The sequence below is a fragment of the Cydia splendana genome, chromosome 19 (genome assembly GCF_910591565.1).
Source record: "Cydia splendana chromosome 19, ilCydSple1.2, whole genome shotgun sequence".
NCBI classification, from domain to species: domain Eukaryota; kingdom Metazoa; phylum Arthropoda; class Insecta; order Lepidoptera; family Tortricidae; genus Cydia; species Cydia splendana.
The window spans coordinates 5,459,946-5,485,586 of NC_085978.1; the positions used below are offsets into that span (position 1 = coordinate 5,459,946).

General features: G+C 39.3%; 1 protein-coding gene across 2 annotated transcripts in view; it reads right to left on the reverse strand.

Annotated features, from left to right (window-relative positions):
- Positions 1-25,641, reverse strand: part of LOC134800167 (Fanconi anemia group J protein homolog) — a 106,978-nt gene that overhangs the window by 47,473 nt on the left and 33,864 nt on the right. For both annotated transcript variants that reach the window (XM_063772644.1, XM_063772642.1), the window contains exon 3: positions 5,080-5,226. In XM_063772644.1, coding sequence (XP_063628714.1) covers positions 5,080-5,226 — 147 coding nt within the window. The remainder of the gene's footprint in view (positions 1-5,079; positions 5,227-25,641) is intronic.

The following is a 25,641-nucleotide window of genomic DNA, read 5'->3' on the forward strand; positions in this document are numbered from 1 at the left end:
TTAAATTAGTTACGTGACTACAGGTAACTCGAGGAAAACTGCTTACTGGTGATTGGTAAATATTAGAAACTTTCAGGTATTTTCCATCTATGGAAAACATTTATTAGTGCATACAAACTTAATATAATACATACCTAGAAACTAAATAATACCATAAGTCATACCTAATACATAATTAAATAACTATCTAACCTACAAAACTTAAAAACAAAATCTAAAAATAAATAAAACGAATCTAAAAATAAATAATTACAAACTATCCCCCTGCGGAATGGTGCCGTAGATGCTGGCAGGTATTTAATTATATACGGTTTACTTACTAATCTCTATGTAGTGAGTAAGTGTCGCCCAAACTGGACAAATATATCAGAACACATTTTTATAAGTCGCTTATTTTATTTTTTGATAACATTCGGATAAGTACCTATAGACTAGAGCAAAAATGGGTATTAGTGGTCAAAAATAAGAAAGTAATTCAGGATTGTAAGATCTATACAGGTAATACTTAGACTGAATCCAACATAGTTTACCTACTTAAGTGGGTGTATTATAGGTACTCGACTCGTCTTTAGGCGAATGACTTTGGGTGTACAATTTGAATTAACATGTAGTAAATATAGGTACTCGTTTTTTTTACCTTTGGAAAAACAGGAAACATGCCTAGAATAAATTAAAAAACCGGGCAAGTGCGAGTCGGACTCGCGCACGAAGGGTTCCGTACCATAATGCAAAAAAAAAAACAAAAAAAAAGCAAAAAAAAACGGCCACCCATCCAAATACTGACCACTCCCGACGTTGCTTAACTTTGGTCAAAAATCACGTTTGTTGTATGGGAGCCCCATTTAAATATTTATTTTATTCTGTTTTTAGTATTTGTTGTTATAGCGGCAACAGAAATACATCATCTGTGAAAATTTCAACTGTCTAGCTATCACGGTTCGTGAGATACAGCCTGGTGACAGACGGACGGACGGACGGACGGACGGACAGCGAAGTCTTAGTAATAGGGTCCCGTTTTACCCTTTGGGTACGGAACCCTAAAAAAAAACGATACGATACGGAAGCATTTTTGCCCAAGCTGAAACGGAGAACTTTGCTAACACTCGGTCAATAACGATAAAGTATTGAATAATTTTACGGTTTAGACTCACTTATAGTACAGTACGCGATACACGGCACGTGAACGCTGCTTGCACTGTTAGTGCTTAAGAAAGGAGACCTAGGCTCTCCGAAACATGTCGCGCGAGTGACTTAAAACAAGTGACTTGTAATTATTCAATGTTAGTATGTCTCACAACAGTTTAAATTTGAACGATAAAGTACTTTATTTTCCAAGTAGAAATATTACAATACGATTATGAACGTCAAGTAAAGCAACGCCGGCTCTAGCCCTACACGATGTGGGACCCGTAAAAAACTCAATTGGACACATCTTTTCAAAACATTACATCTTATAATTAACATTAGCATTAATTTAAAAAATATACAATTCAATTTACTATAGAATACTAGGTATAACCCCCTGGCCCCTACCTCCTGACGACTGGGTTTCAAAATTTTAACGCATAATTTTAACACTGTCAAGTTGACAAAGATTCAAAACTTCGTGTACTATATGTTGGACGCAGGTTATCAGGAGAATAAATAAATACCGAAATAGTCGAACGTGTAGGCAAAAAGAATAGATAGTATAGAGGGGTCCTGTCATTGTAAATTTTGTAGTCACTGTAAATTTACTGCCATCTATCGACACACGACTAAAACTCAAAATGAAAACGTATAAAGTTATCAAAAAATTTATATATATATATGGATAAATGATTTTATTATTTTTATATCATTTTGATCCATGTTCATTCACTGATATCTATGTGTTAAAATTGTTAAATATGAAACGGTGTCGTCACGCCATCTAGCCGAGTATAGGCTAAAGGTGAGTGCGCCATCTATCCGAGAATGACTTTTACTTGAATTCCGAGGCACGTTTTTTCCTTAGACTTTATTCGTCTTATACGAAGTTACATATGTCTTTGGTGTAGGTATAGGTGTACGAGTAGTTAACCTATCTATAGCCACGTAAAGAAAGCATAGAATACTCACTAAAAAACCTACACAATGCGGAAATACAAACTCTATACCAAGACACAGATGTACAAATGATTTGTTAGAACCACAAAGAATCAGTAAAATTACAGAAATATAAACCTTTTGGTAACTGAATAATATCTTAACAAGCGTTGCAGATTTCTTGGCAGAACTGCCACTGAAGAGAAACACTAGAATCGAACAAAAATAAACCCTTTGTCAATGGACCAAGTGCGTGACTAGTTGCAGATAAGAGTTGGTATTGTAATGCGCACGCAACTGCGCGCAATGCTCACGCGCCGATGCCTCTCCATATTCAAATTATCTGAGCTGTCGATCAGCGAGTGCGTTATGGTGGTCGGTTTGCGCACAGTATACAGTGTACCGAATGTAAACCGTCAGTCAGAGGTAAATAATTTATTTAAAAAATATGGTATACCAAAAGTCATCTGAACGTGTAAAACAATCATAAATTTCTTTTGCACCATCCAGAGGGCTGGCCTAGAAGAGATAGTCTTTAGTGATAATGATAACACTGTCAGTTCTTTGTCTGTACCTACTTTTAATCTGACTAGTATTGTTTTTTATATCGAGGTTTGAAAGAGCAGGTGCTCTTTCATTCGTGTAAGTGACGACTACTACATCAGCGAAGGAATTCAAAGATTCCTTCCTTCAATCCGCATTGGGCTAGGGTGAGGGCATCAGTCGAAACCCTCTTGTGAAAGGAGCCAAGTGCCCAGCATTGGTGTGGAGTGTAGACTGTAACTTTGAAGTGATGAGGGGTTCGTTGGGTGAAGCGTAGAAACTGGCAATCTGGAACGCGCCGGTCGCTGCTGCCTCGAAGTCCGTTATACCTCCATTTACCGGTATATGTGTTGTGTGAAATGAAAACACATATATTTGATTTATTTACTGGAGAGTGTTCAGGCTGGTATGAGTGAAGCTCTCTTGATGTCTCTGATATCTCTGAATAAGCTACAAACGGCTCCGGTTTATATAGGAAAATACGAGGCCGTTAGGTACCTTTTTCAACTAGTGGGTGTATCATGCAGAGTCAGTAATGTATATTTTTGCCAATCTCATTAATAATTAACACGTATGAAAAGAACATGGATCCTAGACTTATAACTAGATACATACATTCCACGCAATTCATTAACATAATATACGAACACAAGTAAAACATGATATACACACAAAAGTAAAAATAGTAAAACTTAAAATACTAAAAGATTAAACTGAAACATAACAAGACTCCTAGCTATTCACGACAATTGGGTTACGTAAAGACTGGCCTAGAAGAGATCACTCTTTAGTGATAATACTGCCAGTTGTTTGTCTATACTTATATGAGTCTAGTATTGTTCTAATATTGAGGTTTGTAATTAAGAGTTATGATACTATATAGTGCGTTGAGTAGAAAATAAACAAAATGGAACTAAACAATTTTCCTACAAAATTGTTGCCATGTTTAAACATTTTACGTCAAAAATGTGATAGTTACGAAGAAAGTGGCGCCATGCCAGTCATTTATTTTTGTCTTGCGCTTATCATACTGTTCTTACTGTAACGACTGTTCCCTCGTGTAAAATTAGATGTACGTATTACGATTGTGCGCTTTTGTTTGCGCCCGCGCATCTGCCCGATCGGGCCGGAGTTGGATTTCGTTTTTTCTAACTGTTAACGGTAGCGGATTGGGCAACAATGGCCGTTACACCCGTTTTAATTTCGGGTGAATGGAGAAATAATAAGTAAAATTACATCGAGGATCCAAATTGTTTGGTGAGTTAAAATTTTGTAGATGAAACTGGGAACTGGTTCTGATGGTACTGATGAGAACTTCAAAAGCCCACAATATATCACTAAAGGGGAAGAAAGTCCAGGAAGTTCCGCGTAAATTTTATGTTCATACAAACTAAAAGAGAGTGAAAGGTACTTGTTTAAAACCTTACCTAAATAGCCTGCTCAAGTCGACATTTTTCTTCAGCCACGAGATCTGTTTAACGACATTCTCCTCTCCTCACACACAGGCATGGAGTCCTGTAAGACTACCACGACTTTGACACTGACATATTCGCTAGCGAGAGCGTAACTTACTCTCTGTGCATCTCGCTCGTACTGGCATATTAGTGCGAGCGAGATGTATAGAACGTAAGTTACGCAGACGTTCGTAAATTTGTCAGTTTCACACTGATAAGACAGTCGTGGTAAGGCTACTGGAACTTCTACGCCAGCTCTAACCTAACCATAAGCTACTTTTATTAGACCTCACCGAAGTTGGGTTTGTTGAAGCTGCAGAGTTTGCCCAAGTCGACATACCTTTTTTTCGGCGACGCGACCCGTCCGACTTCAATCTCCTTTCCTCACAAATGGGAAGCGAGTCCTGGAACTTCTGCGCCAGGCCTATAACCAATGACCATAGATGCTAAGGGAGGATTATGAAAGACTTGTATTAAAACTCACCAAAGCTGGGTTTGTTGAAGCTGAAGAGTTTGCCCTAGTCGACATAGCTTTTTCTCGGTGACGCGATCTGTCCGACGACATTCTCCTTTCCACACAGGGGAAACGAGTCCTGGAACTTCTACGCCCGCTCTAACCTAACCATAAGCTACTTGTATTAGACCTCAGTGACCTCACCGAAGCTGGGTTTATTGAAGCTGAAGAGTTTGCCCAAGTCGCCACAGCTTTTTTTCGGCGACGCGACCTGTCCGACTTCAATCTCCTTTCCTCACAAAGAGGCAGCGAGTCCTGGAACTTCTGCGCCGGGTCTAACCTAAAGCTACTTTTATTAAACCTCACCGAAGCTGAGTTTGTTGAAGCTAAAGAGTTTGCCCAAGTCACCATTGCTTTCTTTCGGCGACGCGATTTGTTCGACGACATCTTCCTTTCCTCGCAACTGGGGATAAGATTCCTGAAACTTCTGCGCCAGGTCTATAACCAAACAAACTAACGAAAGAAAGTGGAATATACTTGAATGTGAATCTGAATACTTACCGAAGCTGGGTTTGTTGAAGCTGAAGAGTTTTCCCAAGTCGACAGAGCTTTTTTTCGGCGACGCGATCTGTTCGACTACGTTCTCCTTCCCTCGTAACTGGGGATGCGACTCTTGGAACTTCTGCGCGAGATCTGTGGCGGTACGATCTGAGAACAAAAATAAAATTTTAAGTTTTTGGCACAAGTTTCATTTTTGGTACAAGCTTTTATAGCTGACTGTAATTTTCTTTCCTCATGCGGTATACTCATCGAGACAATTCTAAAAACCTAAAACACAGTTGGTTTGCGTTGTTTTATCACAGTTTTCCCATGGCTACCTCCTGTATCCATCTTCAGGTCATCATAATATTGCATTGTCATCCGATTTACATATTTACCTACCTATGCATAATTTCAGCCCGATCGGCAATCGGGAAGTGGGTCAAATTTAGCTTCCAAGATTTGATCCTCACTAACTAACAGGGCAAGTTAAATAAAAGCTTGTAATAAAAGGACGAGTTGACTATTTAATTGTCTACTTCTGACACCTCCTGAATCTCCTGATTTAATATTTGCATATCTCTTTATCTAAGGAAATCATCGAGTCTAGGAGAAATAGCACAAATAATAGAAGTACATTTGTAAAACTTCAATCTACTGTTATATCTTTGTAGGCACATCTACTTTCTGGATGTTGGTGTGGGCCGCATGTAGGTATGTACTTGTAGCGATGCGACGAAATCGCGGAGTGAGCCACGCCTGGTTGTATGTAATGAAAAGAATGAAGCTAAAATGGAAATAAAAACCATGGGCACTGAATATTCGCAATAAAAACCATAGCGATCGAAACTTTAACTTACAATTAATAACATTGTCTTTGTTCCACTACCGAGAAACTCCCAACAACTTCGGAATCCCTCTAACTTACCAAACTTGTTTCGTAATTGTTATCCGTAGAAAAACTTACAAACTCGATATAAACGCCAAAATTTAATATTTCCTAAAACAGTGGAGGCAAAACCGCGCCTCCCCGACATAAAGAACTGTAAAATCCATGCAATTTGTACCTACTTACCCTCTGCTCTTAGCGTGTATATAGGTACTTATCGATTTATAGCAAACACGAAACCGTATTTCAAAAAGTCAAGTTTGAGCTCGCCAAGCGACAGTGTTCTGTTCTGGTTTATGTTAGGGTCCTTTTTTGGCTGTTGGTGAGCGTGGCATGTAGGTTTTCTCGGCACGGTGTCGTGTAAAAATGCCGTCTTGTCGCAGCCCGCCGCCCCACCAGCGACATTTTTTAGGAGGGAGGGGGCCACCCGCGGCCGCTCCAGTCATTTCGTTGTCATCCAGGGACTTTTTGCGCGAACGCGCGGCGTCGACAATACCGTTCAGTATTTTTATTCTTTCCGAGAAAATAAAAAAAAAATAGAGAAAATGATGAACAATGCCGCCCTTCGCCGAGATTACCGCCATCAGAAAATGAATGCTTTGTTAGATCCGTCCGGAATGTTTTCAGTTGTTACATTAGTCTTGTCGTGTATCCATTAGACGATGGGTTTAGCTAGGCATGAAAAGTTCTCGGATACGATTGTCCCGTTTCAATCCTGGGATGGCGCTTTTCGGGGTTTTGTTGTTGAAAAAAAGAAATACGGCCATTTTTGTTATTCTCGGGGAATTCTGATGAACATTCGTTGGTATTTTATGTTAGAAAATAAAAATAAGAGATAACAAAAGAAGTAAATAGGGCGATGCTGATATAAAACAGTTTATCTATACGAATTTATGTAAGCAACTCAAGTTCTTTCAGTACCTAACCAAATAGGTAGGTAGCCCTTTAAACTGTAATGATCTTTATTTGCATGGGCAAAGTTTTCCTGCCAAGTGCTACGTCAAGTATGGCATTCCTAGGGGATATAGTATGCATGGTTACTGCCAAGTCAGTGCAAAATTTGCGTGTGGAGCCTACCCTACCCGCAAGCTTAGTACTTAAGCAATAAACAAGCGATGATGTGCGCACGACGACTTGTCGTATGTTGTTGATCATTTGCTTGAAAATCGTTACTTAGGTCAGCAATATTTGTCTTCATACTTTCCCATCGCACAAGCCACATTTTAGATGTCGCCACAGGAGTAGCTAAGTTGGCGAGATGTTCAAAATTACCAACATATAATGTACTTACTGGTCGTGTAGGTAATTTTATATTATTATTTTTTTCTTAGGGCACATCTCACACAGATCAACCTAGCCCCAAACTAAGCAAAGTTTGTACTATGGGTGCTAGGTGACGATATACATAATATGTACTTATATAGATATATAGGTACATACTTATATACATAGAAAACACCCATGACTCAGGAACAAATATTGGTGTTCATCACACAAAGAAATGCTCTTACCGGGATTCGAACCCAGGATCATCGGCTTCACAGACAGGGTCACTACCCACTAGGCCAGACCGGTCGTCTAATATAAGCATGTCGTTTTAAAATGAGAGCGTAACATGCATTGTATGGGAGCGGTTTTTTGCCGACGGGTTCGTGTCGTGTGTCTCTAAAGGGGCCTACAGATTACCAGTTCGCTGGACGATATCAGCCTGTAGGTGACAGTTCCGAACAACTGACAGGCTGATATCGTCCGGCGAACTGGTAATCTGTGGGCCCCTTTACACTCTTTTTCTTCATTTGTACCTCCTCTAGTTTCATCTTCTGCCGAACTGTACACGTTTCTTTGTAGCCTCTAATAAGAAATAACTCGTTAATGGGCATTTTCACTTAAAAGTGTAGCATTTACTTTTTTTCGAAAATCCATCAACTGTGGGGTTATTTCTACTCAGAATCACGAGGGAAAAAAATTTCAGTTTTGTAACGCATTTTCCCATACATTTTGTATGGGTCGTTACAAAACTGACACCCAAAATTTGTATGAAAAACTGGGGAAATTTTTTTTTCTTTGTCTCATTCAATAGTTCTCGTGATTCTGAGTCTAAATAACCCAAATGTTGATGGTTATTCGAAAAAAAGTAAATGGTACCATTTTTTTCTGAAAACCCCCTTATACACACGACACTCGTACACGAGATCACATAAATAAATATAAGTAGGCATCAAAAAACAACTTCGCCTTTTTGCGCTCAACGAAATCCAAGTCTATATTTAATCTAAAAACGCGCCTCAAAGAAAAACAAACCATCATTCATATTTATTCAACCCGGTTTTTAATCAGATCCGATTATCAAGATGCGGAGGTATCGCGATGAATAATTGAATAATGAATAATTTTTCTGTAATGAGGTTGGCGACGGGACAACGCGACCCGATCTAGATAAAGGGTTATACGATACCGCGACGACACGAAAGCGTTTTCCGATAACGCGGGGCGATCACGGGATGGGTGAAATGTCACGCTACGTTCATTTTGGATTGTTTTGCGATTAAAATTTGGGCTTCGGAATGTTACGATATGGGGATGTTTTTATAAAGCAGGAAGATGAGGTGAAACGGATGAGGGGCTAATGACAGTTGCGCCTAGCGACGCCGTAAGAAATTCCATTATATTACCTTTTTTCCGACGTTTACATCGCATTAATTTTGTGTACAAAACGCGAGAGTTTAAAGTGTTATAAAAATTGCATTTTCATTTAACTTCATTTGAAGAAATCAATACTCTAACTAAGCTAACTTTAATAATATAATTATTCCAAACCTAAGTAAATTTCTACTTGAAAACCAGTGCTTAAATACCTCTAAAAATATCTTAAATGTTCGTAGTTACCATGGCTTAAAACCGTCTAGATCACAAATATAACTTAGTAAAACGCGTATCCTCAAAAGCCTCAAAAACACAGGTGTAGCGCGTCTTTTTATCCCTTTATCCAACATGATATGATTGGCGGCGACAACCTTTGCGGCTGCCGAATTGTATGGCGCTGTATGGCTTGTGTGGGTGTCGTCTTACCGAGGCTTTGATTTACACGCGGCCTTTGGTTCGGCCGAGTGCCGCCTCCCTTTGATGCTGCCGCTTTAGGGTTTGGGCAGAGCTAGATGTGGTCTAAGTCTGTAATTAGGTACCTACCTACAGTCAGGATCAAAAGTAGCGTATCAGACTAATGCGTCAAAAATATCTATCATTATCTGATAGCTTAACAAAAAAATGTGGATCGATGAGTGAGAAACTGTCAACTAATCTCGCTTACGAGTGAGATATTATCCACCGGTTGGTTTAAGGTTTGGCAAATAAATTACCTCTAAATATTAGCATTTATTAGAGAAAGGTACACATTAAAATATTTTTAATTCGTAAATAAACTATTCCGTAGCCACAACTACAGTAAATTAACATAACAAACTGAACAGCCAGTAAGTTTACAACAATATTTGTTCTCAACTAGCGCCAGTGAAATGGAAAGCAAAACGAATTTTAAAATGAAAGTAACACGCGGTAATGGGTTTTCCGTAAAATGTACAGTTTATATTTTAATAGTGAAGCAGCATTGCGAATTATTACACTAGCAATGTTAGACTTTGGTGTGATATCGTGAATGATGTTTATACCCAATACCTACTCTCCATATAAATGCACCCCCACCGTAGGGGATGATGTCCATGCATTCTACCTTTATCTACTAAATAGATATACTGGGTCAAGCAGATCTTGTCAGTAGAAAAAGGCGGCAAATTTGAAAAATGTAGGCGCGAAACGATATGTCCCATAGAAAATTTGAATTTCGCGCCTTTTTCTACTGACAAGATCTGCTTGACCCAGTATATGTTAATAACTATTTGTCTAAATATTACGTATCAAAAGAGGGACCAAAATTCATCGTCTTTCGTCGTCCGTCGACCCATTTTTAATGTCTATATTAAATGTATTTTCACCACACCAGCTCGGAAAGGCTTTGCACTTCAAAAACTGATTGCAAAGTTGCATTTTATTCACATGTGAGGCAAAGTAATCAAAAGCAAATTTTGAGTTGTTTTCTTGTTTGCTGGTAGATTGACTTTTAAATGATGATTTTGGATGATAATTATTTAATAACATTCATTTGGATTTGATTTTGTTTGATATTTTACATTTAATATTTGCTTCGGGTTGGTGTGGTGAAAAATTTTGTGTTTCACTCGGGGGCTAATTTTGTTAACCCTCGTGCTTTGAAACCCTCGCAACGCTCAAGATTCCATATTAGCACGAGCGGTTAAACAACAACTTTGCCCCCTTGTAAATCAAATAACTATTTTTCCACTGTCTGTTCTTTTGTCTTGCTGTAAACCTCATTTGAACGCTGAACAGGGCATAATTCTATATAGAATATTTCCTTCCATACACCGAGAAAATTGATAACCAATAATTAGAACAATCACTAAAGGTACGATTGAATCGAACAAAGGCGTCTTTACAAAGGTAAGGAAATAGCAGTTTCGGGGAGCTATATTAGCCAACCACATTTAGTAAGTATAACTAACGTAACTACATTTGAGACCCCATCTATTTCCTACCTTATTGCGTAATGACAAGGTTGGTTTTTGAATGAGTTTCCGAATATAGTTATGGTAGTTATGCAGGATGGCGGTGGTAAAAACGGATGTGTCAATAATTAACTGCCGATCGGTGCTCGGGCGCCCGCGGGCTTCGCGGGGCGCTCGGTACAGTACTGCCTACTGGACCGTGAATTATGAGATTCAGTACATATATAAGTTGAAGTATGTTCTATTGTTCTTTTCCAGGTTTTCGATATTACCATTATTTACTGCGTATCTGATACCTACGTCTAGCAATGTACAAATTGCATTGCAGAACATTCCCAAAAAGCGGAAACGTTCTCGAGAATGTTCTCAGAACATTCTGCAACATGGAAATTTATTGTTCCGCCATCTTGGATTTTTTCCACAAATTTCTTTTTGTCATAGGAATCTAGAGGCCTCTATCTCCCGCCATGCCAAATCTCAGCGCGCTCGGACCAACTTGAAAAAATAAAAATAAAAAGTCGGCCATTTTGATTTTTTTTAATGCAGTTTGTTTTGTCTCGGGGCGCTCTATGACATTTGGTCGAGCACCCCCCACCTATCACGCACCGTTTAAAAGTTGCCATACAAAATAGAAGTGGCCTGTTTTTCTGCAATTGTAGCATTTTTCCAAAAAAAAAACATTTTTCATAGGTATCTAGGGGACCCCGAGATTCCGTGACCAAAATTTCAGCGCGCTAGGACAAACCTGAAAAAATTAAAAAAAAAGTCGGTCATATTGATAAAAACATGGCCGCGTCAAAAACTGCCAGGGTCCCTCTATGACATTTGGTCGAGCACCCCCCACCTAGGTCTGACCGTTTGGCCGGGCCGTCATACATTTTTCTGACCGGAAGCGGTAGACCAAAAGTCGGAATTTTCTGGGGGTAAGGATAGTACACCTAAACTATCGTGAATATTCATGGTATAAACTACGATAAATAAATAAATTCTCGTTCTCGAGAACATTCTCAGAAGTTACCGAGAAATTCTCATGTGGAAAGTTTCGCAACTTTGGAAAGTTCTCGTGCGTGCATTGCTACGTACGTCGAGCTCTTAGTAATTACTTACTATGTGCAGTATCTGTGACTTGATCAATGATTATGAAAAAACTGCAATTCGCACAAGACAACTTCTGCTATCGCATAAGAATGCGATTTGCTTTTTTTACATATTAGTGTGAGGTGCAGAACAACATAAATAAAAATGCACCTATTAACTGGTTAAGTTCCCATGAAAGATACCTAAATATATTCTAACAACGAAGACTACCTTCAGAAGAGCGAGTTTGAGCGATGATGTTGACTAAGTGAGACTTCAAAGAGGCTATACGAGTCGGGAATTAATCGATTCACAAAACAGATGCACTATCTCACGGAGGGTCCATCGCTCCAGGCGGAATCCTAAAAAATAACGAACGCGCATTGTACTGGGACAAAAGAGTTCCCGTGTACTGTTTTCGCTCTCCGTAACATTGGGGTGAAAAATATTACACCCCCGGGGCAGCCAATGCACATGCGTTTGTGGTACAATGGGCTTCGTAATCGACTGGCCATGTAGGGCTTTATGTATTGGCTTTGTGATATACTGCCGGTTCGAGGGAAGAGATAGTTCAGGTCTAGTGAAGGGTTTTGGGACGAATGTTGTTTGAGAAAATGTTGGTTTTAAGTAGTTTTGTTTATAGTGGGGTAGGCTCATTGTAAGCAGTTCTGTTTTTAGGTACTTTAAAAATCAATTAATGAATAATCATTGGTAGTCATTAATATGAAAGCTTTTAAATGAATATTTCATGAATCGCTGTGTAATAATAATAAGAAATAAATCAGCACCAATAGTAACAAATGAGACGACGCGTCAAAAGTAACTACCATTTCCTAATAGCATTACAATATAGAAATAGAACATTTAGATGGTGGCAGAGACTTATTTGTAGATATTTGGAAAACTTTTTGTGCTCACTGTAAATATGTGCCGATACTAAGTGCCCATACTCATAAAACATAGCGTACGTCCCAAAATATCAATTGATAATTTCTATTTTCATAAGCACATTGACGTCATATATCCATTTGTATGCTTGACCTATTTATTCGCCATTCAATTAGCATGGAAACTAAATTTAAATAAAAATAATAAATAAATAAATAAAAAGTCATTTATTGTCGCAACAAAACTTACAGCAACAAATCGAACAAAGAGAAAACAAAAAAGGTTACAGCTTACATTATAAGGTTAAAGTCCGATAGGGTTGTTGACTGTATATAAAATATAGAATATATGTAATATATTTAATTAACGAGATATACAAGGAGAATGTAATTTTAACGTGACATCGTGTCGTGTGTGCGTTCATATACACTCCATAGTCGCTAACCGTTCCGACACGTCGCAAAAAAAAAGAGAACTTGATTTGACTTGACAGTCAACCACCCTATATAAGGGCAATAAGCATTAATTACAGCACAAAGCAGAATAGCGATAAGTAGACATACATCTTTTAATAACTATTTATATAATAGGTATAACATTTAGAACTATTTGTTAATGTTTAATTCCTAAGTGCGACAATAGGCTCGGGACTCAGCTTATGCCGCGAGTCTGGCGACTGCACAGCGCTGTTTTTCAGCCCGTACCTGTCTCTAAGCGTATAAAAAAAAAATTGCTAGCTATAGGGGAATACATGCCTTCGTAGCCTGTATTAACATTTACTTAGGTGCTCATTTAAATCTAAATTACAATTTTATATAGAAATACATGTTCACGTATCCCTGTCCAGCAATTGGGCCCCAAACGGTTAAAATTTACTTTAAGTTTAAATTTAATTTAAATCATCGTTCACATTATTGTTCTCTTAAAAGAATTCTTTTAAAATTAGCTTTGAAAGTCGGTAATGACATATTCGTACGGAGAGGGGGTGGTAAATCATTCCATATTTTCGAGGCACGATAGGTAAAACTACCTTGGAACCCTATAAATTTATGCTTCGGTACAATTAACTTATTAACATGCATACTGCGAACTCCACGGTCTTTATTTTTCGGCCATCTAAGCTTTTTAAACAAGTACTCAGGCCTGCGAGTTTGAACAATTTTATATACCTGTGTTGCTAGATGTAGTTGCCTCCGCGCCGCCATTTTTAGGGACTTTTTTTCATTAAAGAAAGGCGTGACATGCGCGCGCTTTGGCACGTTGTAACAGAATCTAGCACACGCGTTCTGTACCCGTTGAATAGTTCGCGCGGTCTTAGCGTATAGCCGAGGCCCATAGACTGTATCGCAGTAGTTAAAGTGTGACAAAACTAAGGCTTCAACGAGGGTTTCCCGTACCTTTTCTGACAAGTGCTCCCTTAAGGTATAAAGGGCCTTTAAACGGTAATATGCGTTTCCAACCTTACTATTAACATGTTCACAAAAGCGTAGTTCGCTATCCATTAAAATGCCTAGGTTTTTTGTAACATTAACTTGTTCAATTAATTGATCATCACCTTTATAATTGGATTATTTTCTTTAATTTTCATACATTGTCCGGTAGTTCCGAGGATCATGAATTTGGTTTTTAATGGATTTAAAACGAGCGTATTTTTAGCCGACCATCGCGATATTGCGCTTAGATCCAAATTTATTAAACTTTCAGCTATTTTCGTGTCACAGCTTTTGAAAGAGTAATAGATCTGGGTGTCATCTGCATACAGGTGTATCCTACAATTTTTAACACACTTCAGAAGATCCGCCGTATACAGGATGAAAAGAATCGGACTCAAAGGGATAAGGAGGTACCAAATAGTACAAATTAGGTACTAAAATATGGTATGCTTTTTGTTTATTTTTATTTAGGTACACCCGCGATCCTGACTCTCACAAAATTGACCCCTGGGGTGTGCCTCTTTCTATTGCTTTAACCTGTGATTTTTGCAACTCCCCGTCACTGTTTTCAGTTTCTACATACTGGGTCCTAGTGGTTAGAAACGACTTAAACCATTCACATGCTGTGTTTGATATACCATAATAACGCATTTTAGCAAGTAGCAACTCAGAGCTCAAGCAATCGAAAGCGCGGGAAAAGTCCAATAAAACCAAAACGGTACCGCAGCCCTCGTCGGAGGCCGCTAGCACGTCGTCAACCACATGCGCAAGCGCCGTGGCCGTGCCGTGTCCGCTACGGAAGCCTGATTGCGTTAAGGGCAAAATTCGATTGTTTTCTAAATATTTCGTGAGCTGTCTACATATCACCCTTTCAATTATTTTAGATAACACAGGTAAGATGCTAATTGGCCGCAGATCTTTAAAGTCTTCCACTGAGGAGCCTTTAGGAATGGGTTTCACACGAGCGCACTTCCAGTCGTCCGGGTACACACCAACAGCTATAGATTTATTTACTATGTACGTAATAACGGGTAGAGTAGTCGGCAAGGTCATCTGTATCATATGGATCGTTATACCATCAAAACCCGCTGCCCCCGTATCAATGCCATTTATAATTTTCAGAATTTCCGACTCGGTAGTTGATTCTATGTGAAACTGATTTTCAGTGTAATTACTCGTCCTAAAAAAAATTATTGTATCAGGGTCAAGGGTTGAAGCCCCTGACAGATTGAGGAAAAAGTTATTTATGTCATCTGGGCTATTAAGATGTTGAGGTATGCCGGGCGGGGCCGCATTAGCAACCACTGTGTGTCTTTTAAGATGCTGCCACATAGTATAAGGTTTATTTCTATTTTTATTAATATAGCATTCAAAGTAGGCATGCTTTTCTTTTTTGATTGCCGTGTTAACATAGTTGCGCAAACTTTTATAATATTCAATTTGAGGTTCCGCCTTAGTACGACGGGCATTTAAAAATGCGGTATTTTTAAGTGCCACCATTTCTTTTATTGTATCTGTAATCCAAGGACTAATATTATCTGGAATACGTTTTTTTCTATATGGAGCATGTCTATCAAATAGTTCAATTATTAATCGATTAAAAAGGTTTACCATACTGTTGACGTTACCCATATGAATAACTTCTGACCAAGGTATACTCTCTAAATCTTTTGTAAAGGCAGCACCATTTATATTATTAAGCACGCGTTTATAGCAGAACCGAGGTAGCTGCTGAGGACTTGCGATATTAAAATCCGTAACAATAAGAGCGTGGTCACTAATTGATGGGTTATGATGCACCTCCACTCGAGTACATAGCTGAGGTGAATCGGTTATTACTAGGTCTAGAAGTGTGCTAGAAGTGTCGCCCATTCGTGTCGGTTCTTTCACTAACTGTTCTAGATTATTTTCGCTAAAAAAAGCACTTAGATCCTGAGCGACGTTGCTACTCGGTCGCATAAGGTCAACATTAAAATCAGTCAACAGAAAAATAAAATTACAATAGGCAAAGGCATTAATAGACTCACTCAGGGCGTCTAGGGCTTGCGGTACCGGTACGGCGTCAGGACGATATGCTGTGCCGACGGCGGCGCGGCGGGCGCCGGGCAGGCTCACCTCTAGCCACATTTGCTCGAGCGGGCCCCGTGGATGTGCACGTACGCGCGCGCGCATCTCGCGCCGCACGTAAAAGCCGACACCACCCCCGCGCCCGCCACCCGCCCTAGGCTTATGCTTAAATACGTACCCAGGAATTTGTGGTGCACCCGAGTTATGACCTGATTTCAACCAAGTTTCATTTAGAGCGAGAATATGTGGCGAGTTTTTTTTCACTGTTATTATCAATTCATCACGCCCTGTGTTTAGCGACCGTACGTTCAGTAATCCCAACCTTAAACAAACTTTTTTTTTATGTTTTCTGTTCACTTTATGTAATATATAAGTATAATAGTAGACTGCGCGCGATGATAGAATATAGATAAGATAGATAAGTAATATGCATGCAGCATAATATAATATTTAAACGTTTTCGGGAGCCCCCCAATTGCTAGACAAGATAAAATGTACACATATATTCTACATACACCAACCCTACCACATGCATGTTCTATAGTAAAACACACAATACGGAACAAAATTAAATTCCTTAAGAAGACAAACTGATTGACAAGTTCATTTATTTTTGTCAGCTGAGGCGTTAGAAAAAATTTACCGATATGTAGATGCATTAGTGAAACTATTGTTTAGTAAACCGTATTGATAAATAGCCGTGGGCTTGCAGAAAATGTCTGCTTCACTTAATATACAATGAATTCTGTCTATTTTAAAAGTTTAATAAACGCGAAGAAGAACAGTAAGTTAAGGCGAGTTGCTAAAAATATTTCAAGCAATAATCGACTGAATTTTAATAAGACAAAGAAAACGCCCAAACACTCAAATGAGGTTTACAGCAAGACAAGAAAACAGTGAAACAAATACAGTAAAGAAAGAATACAGGAAAGAAAACAGTAAAAATGGGTCACTAACGTTTTATTAATAATATCTGGGAGACCGAGCTTTGCTCGGAAAACATATAAAAACTCAAAAATGTGCATTTTCCCAGAGATAATATCTAGTCTAGAGTCTAGCTAGATCGATTTTTATGACGAAACGTGATTTTTATGGTGAAACAGAAACTTCGGCCGGACAGTATCGTAAATACAGTTTCGGCGGGCCCGAATGGTTCGGCAGTTTATTCTCCGAAACCGAACCTTAGGCCGAAACATGATTTTTATGCAAAACCTGGTTAAGCCGAAACCATAACTTTCGTCGGACACTAAACACTATATGACAGTATTGAGTCAAGAGTATATAGAGCATTGACATATGTATATCTAAAGATGGGCCTTACGGGCACTAAGAATGGTGTTAGTTCAGCAGTGTCACTCACGAATTCGAGTCAAAAGCCAATCGTGCAGTCTAACGCAACTAGTTGCGACTAATCGCCGTGATGCGAACTCATCACCCAAACGCGTTGTGGCACTTGTGGCGTTAGACTGCACGAGTGCACGATTAGCTCGAATTCGTGTGCGCGACACCGCTGTACTGGGTACTGGCACCATTCTTAGTGCCGTCTTTAGATATATGTCAATGATGATAGAGTCAAGATTCGCACTAGCAAAAACGGAAGAATGATAATGGCTACAAGAATTTCGAGATATTTTACTCTTGATAATTTGTTCTCTCATAGCTTCAATAGCATCTGAGGGTCAATATTCACAGTTCAGCGTTAGTAAAATGTATAAATTATTCCTATCTACCCTCACTATACTGTTGATGTGGAGGCCCCTCGCCATTTACTTATTAATCCACGCCTGCAGCTATTATTCATAAGCAACTTGTTATGACAAGCTTAATGTACATTATGCCAGGGACGTAGGGACTCTTCAGCGTATCATGACTTGCTGAACAGATATACACAGGCCAATTCGATTTTTAGTTATTCGATCAGTTCGATAAATTTTAAACGTTTTAAAAAAGGCAAATGCAATGAAAATATCACACAGAAACTAGATTATATTTGCATGGGCTGACTCCAAGCAAATCCTTCGACAGAATCACGAAAACGTGTCTAATTTTCATTTAATTTAGATAGATTTTTTGGATAAAGTTTAAAATGGCGGAAATTGGCATAAAGGAGGGGATTTTAACCCAGTCTAGGAATATCGTGTTACGATTAGTTATCAAACATTTTTGCGGAAAAGACTTGTCTAGAGGGATGACCTGCCGAGTTTGTAAACAACACACAGGATAGGAGAGGTTTGTTGACAGGTGAAGAATGACGCTTAGGTATGCTTAAAAATAATTAAAATGTGCAAATGGGATACGTGATCTGAAAAATATAAAAGCTGCTAAAGGTGGCCACTGACGAGCCTTCCAACGGTCCAAATAGCGTGGCTGCAATCCAAAATCGGTCCGTGAATGTCAAAAACGTACAATGTTTAATATTAGGATGCCGTCCATTTGGATGAATCCACCTCGCTCGTCAGTGGCCTGCTTAAGATACGTTGGGCCGATACCTTAATGTGGCCACTGACGAGCCTTCCAAATGGATGCCGTTACAATGGATTCATCCAAATGGACGGCATCCTAATATTAAACATTGTACGTTTTTGACATTCACGGACCGATTTTGGATTGCAGCCACGCTATTTGGACTGTTGGAAGGCTTTAGTTAGAATATAGGAAAATAATTTACACAATCACACATTATTCCTGAAATAACTATACTTCCAAGTTCCAATGACACTTGAAAACATGACATCATTTCTATTCAGGTCGCGTTTTGATCATTGACAGGCAATCTTCTAGTACAGTCACCTGCAATAATATGTTACACAATGAAGGCCGCAAAAATATCTGACACGATCTTATTTCTAGAGCCATAAGAGCGTGTCACATATTTTTGCGGCGTTCGAAGAGTAACATATTATTGCAGGTAACTGTACATTATAAAGTGGGATTTTCTTAACATAAACCCACAGCAGATTCAAAATGTCTACCCCACTTACACTGCACAAACACACGCACAATCAGCACTTGCAATTTGTCAGCGCATAATTGCACAGCAACCCTCCAGGGGCCGAGATTCATCCGGCTAATCCTAGTAAAAGTGATGGCTCTATTCATTCGGGTTCGGGGTGGTACCCCCCGGCGAAGCGCTAAAATTTAATAAAGGGGCTCCACGGCCTGCCGATTAATTACGAGGTAGGGGGGTTTAGGGCGTGAGGTTTATGTTGTAGGTAGTCGAGGATCTGACGGCGCGACATCGTTCCTGTAGGCAATGTGTATTTTTTCGATAATGTTATTTCAGCTATAGTCTATCTTTAGGTATTTAAATAAAAGTAAACAAAATCTACCCTCAAATGGCTCCTTAAGCCAGTTGAAGGCAGATGAAAACATTACATGATCAAATAATGTAGGTTAAAGTCAGGTCGTTCAGTGACTGATCCAGGCGGTTTTGTATTTGGTTGGTTAACCAATAAATGTTATAACTACCCGAATATGTACAAATTATTTGTTTACTTTTATTTAAATACCTAAAGATACAGAGTATAACTGGTGTTTATTATTTTTCGATAATGTTAACTACTTATTTCTGGCAACTGGTGTCTTTTATAAGGCCAAAAATCCTCATTTATAGACAATGCACAACGGCATCGCACTTGAAACCTTCTACAATCTCTACATGAAACTTGGCGTGAACATTTACGTAACATATATGTAGTTAGAAAATAGAGCAATTAGAATTTTTACATGTAAAACTTCTACATTCATAACATCAGTACTATCAGTATGTATATCCGTTGATACACTTTCATTTGTTTGCATATACAGTCCCACATAGGCAAACTCACAGGTAACAAACGAAATTGCCAATTATCTACAAACGTGCGTATCCTATGCGTTCGGGGCTTAGTTAAGTGATTTCGCAAATCTATTATTCATACTGACTCGGTACACTTGAGTCAGTCACCATCAAGTCAAAATCACTACAACTTAACCATGTGAAAACAGCTCTTAACTGCTACTTCATAAAGTCTTTATTGACAGGATACTTACATGTATTCATCCTGTAATTAAATATAATTCGACATTTTACATTCGAAAGATCTCTTATGACATAGGAAATTCAATCTTCTTGCATGCAAAATAGCGTCGTTATTTCAAATAAGTGTCGCCAGATCGATTCATAGTTAGGTAAATAGTTCGTGGTGATGAATTTTAATGACAACTAATAGGGGGTAAGTTTGATAATTGTTTTACGTGTCTCGTTAGGGTAAAAGAGATTTCGTAATGTGGGTAATGAGCAATATGATGCAACATTAGTATACGTTAGGTTAGTTAGGCGTAATGGATTTAGATTACGAGGGTATCTCAGGTACGATGTGTTTATAGTAAATATATACGAATACCTAGTAACACTTTCAATTTTTTCTTATTCATAAAACTTTACAATCTACAACTAATTAATTTACGTTTTTTTATTTCTTGATATACATAAATAAAACTGGACACGTGCGAGTCAGACTCGCCCACCGAGGGTTCCGTACATTTTAGTATTTGTTGTTATAGCGTCAACAGAAATACATCATCTGAGAAAATTTCAACTGTATAGCTATCATGGTTCATGAGATACAGCCTGGTGATAGACGGACGAATGGACAGTGGAGTCTTAGTAATAGCCAATAGGGTCCCATTTTTACCCTTTTGGTACGGAACCCTAAAAATGGCAGATAAAGACAAACGATAATACATATTATACTACTACAGCAACAACACACAGCAGCAACAGTGACCAAGCCCTCCCGGTGGCCACCAGTACGGATACCATCAGTTTGTCACTGACATAAACGCCGTCGAGAACGTAATTTACTTTCTATACATCTCGCTCGCACTCGCATATTAGTGCAAACGGGACGTATAGAAAGTAAATTACGTTCTCGACGGCGTTTATGTCAGTGACAAACTGATGGTAACCGTACAGGTATAGCTGTGACAAATTAGTAAAATAGGTAATTTGATTTCTTCCTTAGTTTTACACTTTACTATGTGCAAGGACCACCTTGCTATGTGATACATATTTGCATTGCTATGCCGTTTCTTTTCATGTCCTCTCACACGCAGTAATCAAGTCTTCCAAGTGGTGTACCTCAGTAACGACACATGCGTATTCCCAACCCCGTATAAAGACTGTTGTACAAATATAAACCTAATTTACAAGACTTAAAGTCTGTTATTGAATACGCAGGGTAAAGAAATAGGCAGTTTTAGAGGCTTCATGTAGTGAAGCAGGTAGGTAAATGCATGAACGCACGCTACGTAGGATTTGTCTGGGAGGGGACTCACACGTTATGGAGTACCACTTAGTGTCTGAAACATGGATGTCATTAGCTTTTTAGTCTCGGTGAGCCTTTATGTGAATATTAATTACCTATGTACGTAGTTACCTATACCTTTAGGTACGTATACTTACTTTATAATGAGAGCCTATCAGGAGACCACGCCTATCTAATTAATAAATAAATAAATATGAACGGACATTTTCACACAAATTGACTAAGCCCCACGGTAAGCTCAAGAAGGCTTGTGTTGTGGGTACTCAGACAACGATATATTTATGATATATAAATACTTAAATACATAGAAAAACAACCATGACTCATGAACAAATATCTGTGGCATCACACAAATAAATGCCCTTACCGGGATTCAAACTCGGGACCATCGGCTTCATAGGCAAGGTCACTACGCCAGACCGGTAGTCAAAATAAAATAAGTAAAAACTAAAAGTTTCGGTGTGGCCGAAAGGTTTGGCAGTTTTTTGGCTGAAACCGAACTTTGATCGAAACAAGATTTTTATACCGAAACCGAAATGTCGGTCGGATACTAGCAAATATCGACCGAATATCCAAAGGTTACAAATGTTACAATGACGCAGATCGCATTAGCCGGCTGAACGATTTCGCCTTGATCGCAGGTAGACTTGCGGATTGCAATCAATTGACTGACAAAGCGTTTTTATCTTCACTTTCAATTCTAAAGAAATATAACTAATTATTTAATACTCTCATATTCGTTTTTACGACGCTGATGTTTTTCCTAGATTCAAATATTTAGGTAGATTTAAAAAAAATAACTCGGTAAATTTAAAATAATAGAGGTATTTGAAGTTAGAAAATTGTTTTTAACACCTCATTTAGATAATAAACACAACCAAAACATAGTAGCGAGACTATCTGTCCTTTAGGTATATATTATAACATTTATAATTTAAAATTTCATCCCCCAAAGCGAGCGACAAAGTTGCCCGTATCCAATAGCGTGATATTGCCAACCCCAGTGCCCGAAACAATATACAATTTCATTTCGGCACCCTTTCGCTTAATAATGTTCCTGTCATCGACATGGCACCGACCGCGACCAGCGGTCAACCTTTCCACGCGTAGTTTTGTATGTTATCATTCGCGCGTTAAGGGGATGATCGATTCTTCATACATACGTAGTATTTTCGATTTTCTAATAATTATTAAAGTTCGGAGCGCAAAACAGGTTTCATACAATTTTTTAAATGCTCCTAACTCTTATAATAATGATTAATTAAAAACTCGAAAAAAATCAAACAGTCGGAAATAGCTATGATTATAATAAGGTGTAGTGGGACAATTTCAACTACCTAATCGAAATATCTTCCATGTTTTACATTATTAAGTAGAGTGCCATATATGTCCAGAGCCTCTACCATCAGTTTTAACATTGACATAACGCTCACGTCTACGTAATTTACTTTCTGTACATCTCGCTTGCACTATTGCTCGCATATGCGAGTACGAGCGAGATGCATAGAAAGTAAGTTACGTAAACGTGAGCGTTATGTCAATGTCAAAACTGGTGGTAGCCGTACAGATAGTGAAAAAGATGTGTTGTGTGTGTTGTGTGTGTCTAATGTAAAACATGGAAGATATTTCGATTAGTTGAAATTATCAACTTGTGTAAAAACCTTACATCAACTTGTGTAAAAATATTTTCAATAATATTAATATCCAAAGAGGAAAATGGGGACTTCGTTTATATGGAAAGGCGGTTTTGGGGCGGTCTTCCCCTTTCGTCTTAATTTCGCTCGGATTTGTCAGTAGGTACATGTATTACCGCGAGCGAAACGCACGGCACGGGCGAATTAGAACTAAATGACATCATTTTGATGGCCAACGTACCTTATGTTTGAATTTGCCTCATTGTTTATCTCAAGCCATGATAGTTGAACGTTGAACAAGTTTACACGCAAATACAAATGACGAAGCAAATTGTTCTGGGATTTCGGCTCGTCAGAGGACACTGCTCGATAAAGTTGAATCGCCGTCAATAATTGAATTCCCGGGGAGGCTCGGCTAAGCCCTTCTTTAATTGCTGGTATTAATGCGTCCCCTCGGCTAAGGGCCAGGGGATACGGGGATGAAATGTACACCGGTGAAGGGGCGATTTTGGCGTTAGGTGTTTAGGTACGGTTTATGTAGGTACTAGCGACCCGCCCCGGCTTCGCACGGGTTACACAAAACCTTAACAAATAATACACCTACTGCCGTATTCGAACTTCAAGATATTCACAAGAGACGACACGTACTAGATCCATTCTAGATACGTTATAGTTTAGATATCAACTAGTTCTCTTTTGCAGCGCAATTCGGGCAACCAATGTCACTTTTACGTTAGATAGAGTAAGATATCTATTAGATGTGAATTGGATCTCTAAGTCGTATCCTATGGAAATCGTTCAACAGTATCTCAAGAACCGCGCAAATGTCAAATTTGACAGGTTAGATCTTAAACATATCGTTATCGTATCTTGGTGATGTCTAAAAGATGTCTAATAGATGTCTATTTCAAAATCCGAATCGGGCCTCTAAACCTTCCTCGAGAATCAATGTATAAGAACATCTATTGAACTTCAAATAGTTCAAAATTACACAAAATCACAGCATTCAAAATCGACAAATACTTACTTAAAATAAATACATGGGCGTGGGCGGATCTACGGCGTAGCATTCGTAGCACCCGCTACGCTTTGGCACCATCAAATACAGTCGCCAGAAGTCGGCAGTTTACAAAGAAGGTGCTCGTAGGTAAACAAAACTTAGGCAAGTATTATGGATACTCGTTGCAACCACATACATAATGCAAAGAAAGTTTTTTTTTACTTTAAATAAAATAAATAAGGTACCTGCGAGTCGACACAAATAGTGGTTTAGGTAACGGAACACAAAGTCGTAATATACGATGTTAGCAGTAGCGTAACTTATCACTACACTTTATAAAAAAAACAAAGTCCCCTGCCGCGTCTGTCTGTTTGTGTGTATGTATGTTCGCGATAAACTCAAAAACGACTGAACGGATTTTCACGCGATTTTCACCTATCAATAGAGTGATAATTGAGGAAGGTTTAGGTATATTTCGCGATTTCGGGGTTGGTCCCATAGTAAACGTTGCTCAGTATAATCCCAAAACCTCCCTGGTAACGGGAATGCAGCTATTTTAGCCACCCTGTATAGGTACTTTATTCACAAAGGATTAAAGGTTGCCATACTGCAGTCAGCGCGCGGTGCAACAAGGGAAAGCGCTCGCGGGAGCGACACAGCCGAGAGCTGGCTAATTGCCACTTGAGCGCCAATTACGGCGACGATACGCCGAGTTGTAGGGGGCGCTGTGGCGAGCGGGGCGGTTGTTATATGTTGGGAGTTGCTATGGTTTTATTGCAACTTAATTTAATTGTTACCCATTTACCAAAATTCCTATACCTGAGCGTCGAATGATTTTGTGATGACGACGTACTCGCATGGCACTAATCCACAGGCCTCGGTTGAAGTGTCGAGGCCGGCGAATGAAGAGCGACGTGCACTCCAGCCCCGCGACTCACTCCGCCTCGACGCGAGGGCTCACAAAAGATGTCGTTAGTGTGAATAATGTTGTTGTTGTTGTCCTACGGCACCCCAGACGTGCAAAGGGCCTTCACCAGCTCGCGCCACTCCTTCCTATCTTCAGCGACCCTTCTGGCCTCGCTCCAGCTCAACCCGACCGCTCGTAGTTCATTTGTGACGGACCGCTGCCAAGAGTGTACGGGCGCCCGAGGCCACGGCTTCCGTCCGGCGGTTTCCAACCGAAAGCGATGGTTGCGTTATTAGTTTCCCCTCTTCGAATAGTATGTCCTATCCATCTCCATTTCCGTGTCGCGATTTCTTCACCAATGGGTGTTTGCCGGCATATACGCCATAGGTCTTCGTTACGAATAATTTTTGGCCAGAAAACGCGTGTGAATAAGTGTGAATAATAGTAAGTTATTTCTTTAAAAATACTTCTAACATAAAACACAGAGGACATATATAACAGTATGACAGTAACTGAATCTTACGCGCATGGCACTAAGCCATAGGCCTTGGTTGAAGTGTTGAGGCCAGCGAATGAAGAGTGACGTGCACTCCAGCCTCGCGAGTCACTCCGCCGTGACGCGAGGGCTCACAAAAGATGTCGTTAGTGTGCACACTTATGAACTTTTATTTGGTAGCCGTAGTAAAATGTCGAGGGCCTACGCTCTGGGTTTTTTTATGATAGAGGAGGCAAACGAGCAGACGAATCGGCGATAGTAAAAAACCGGACAAGTGCGAGTCGGACTCGCCCACCGAGGGTTCCG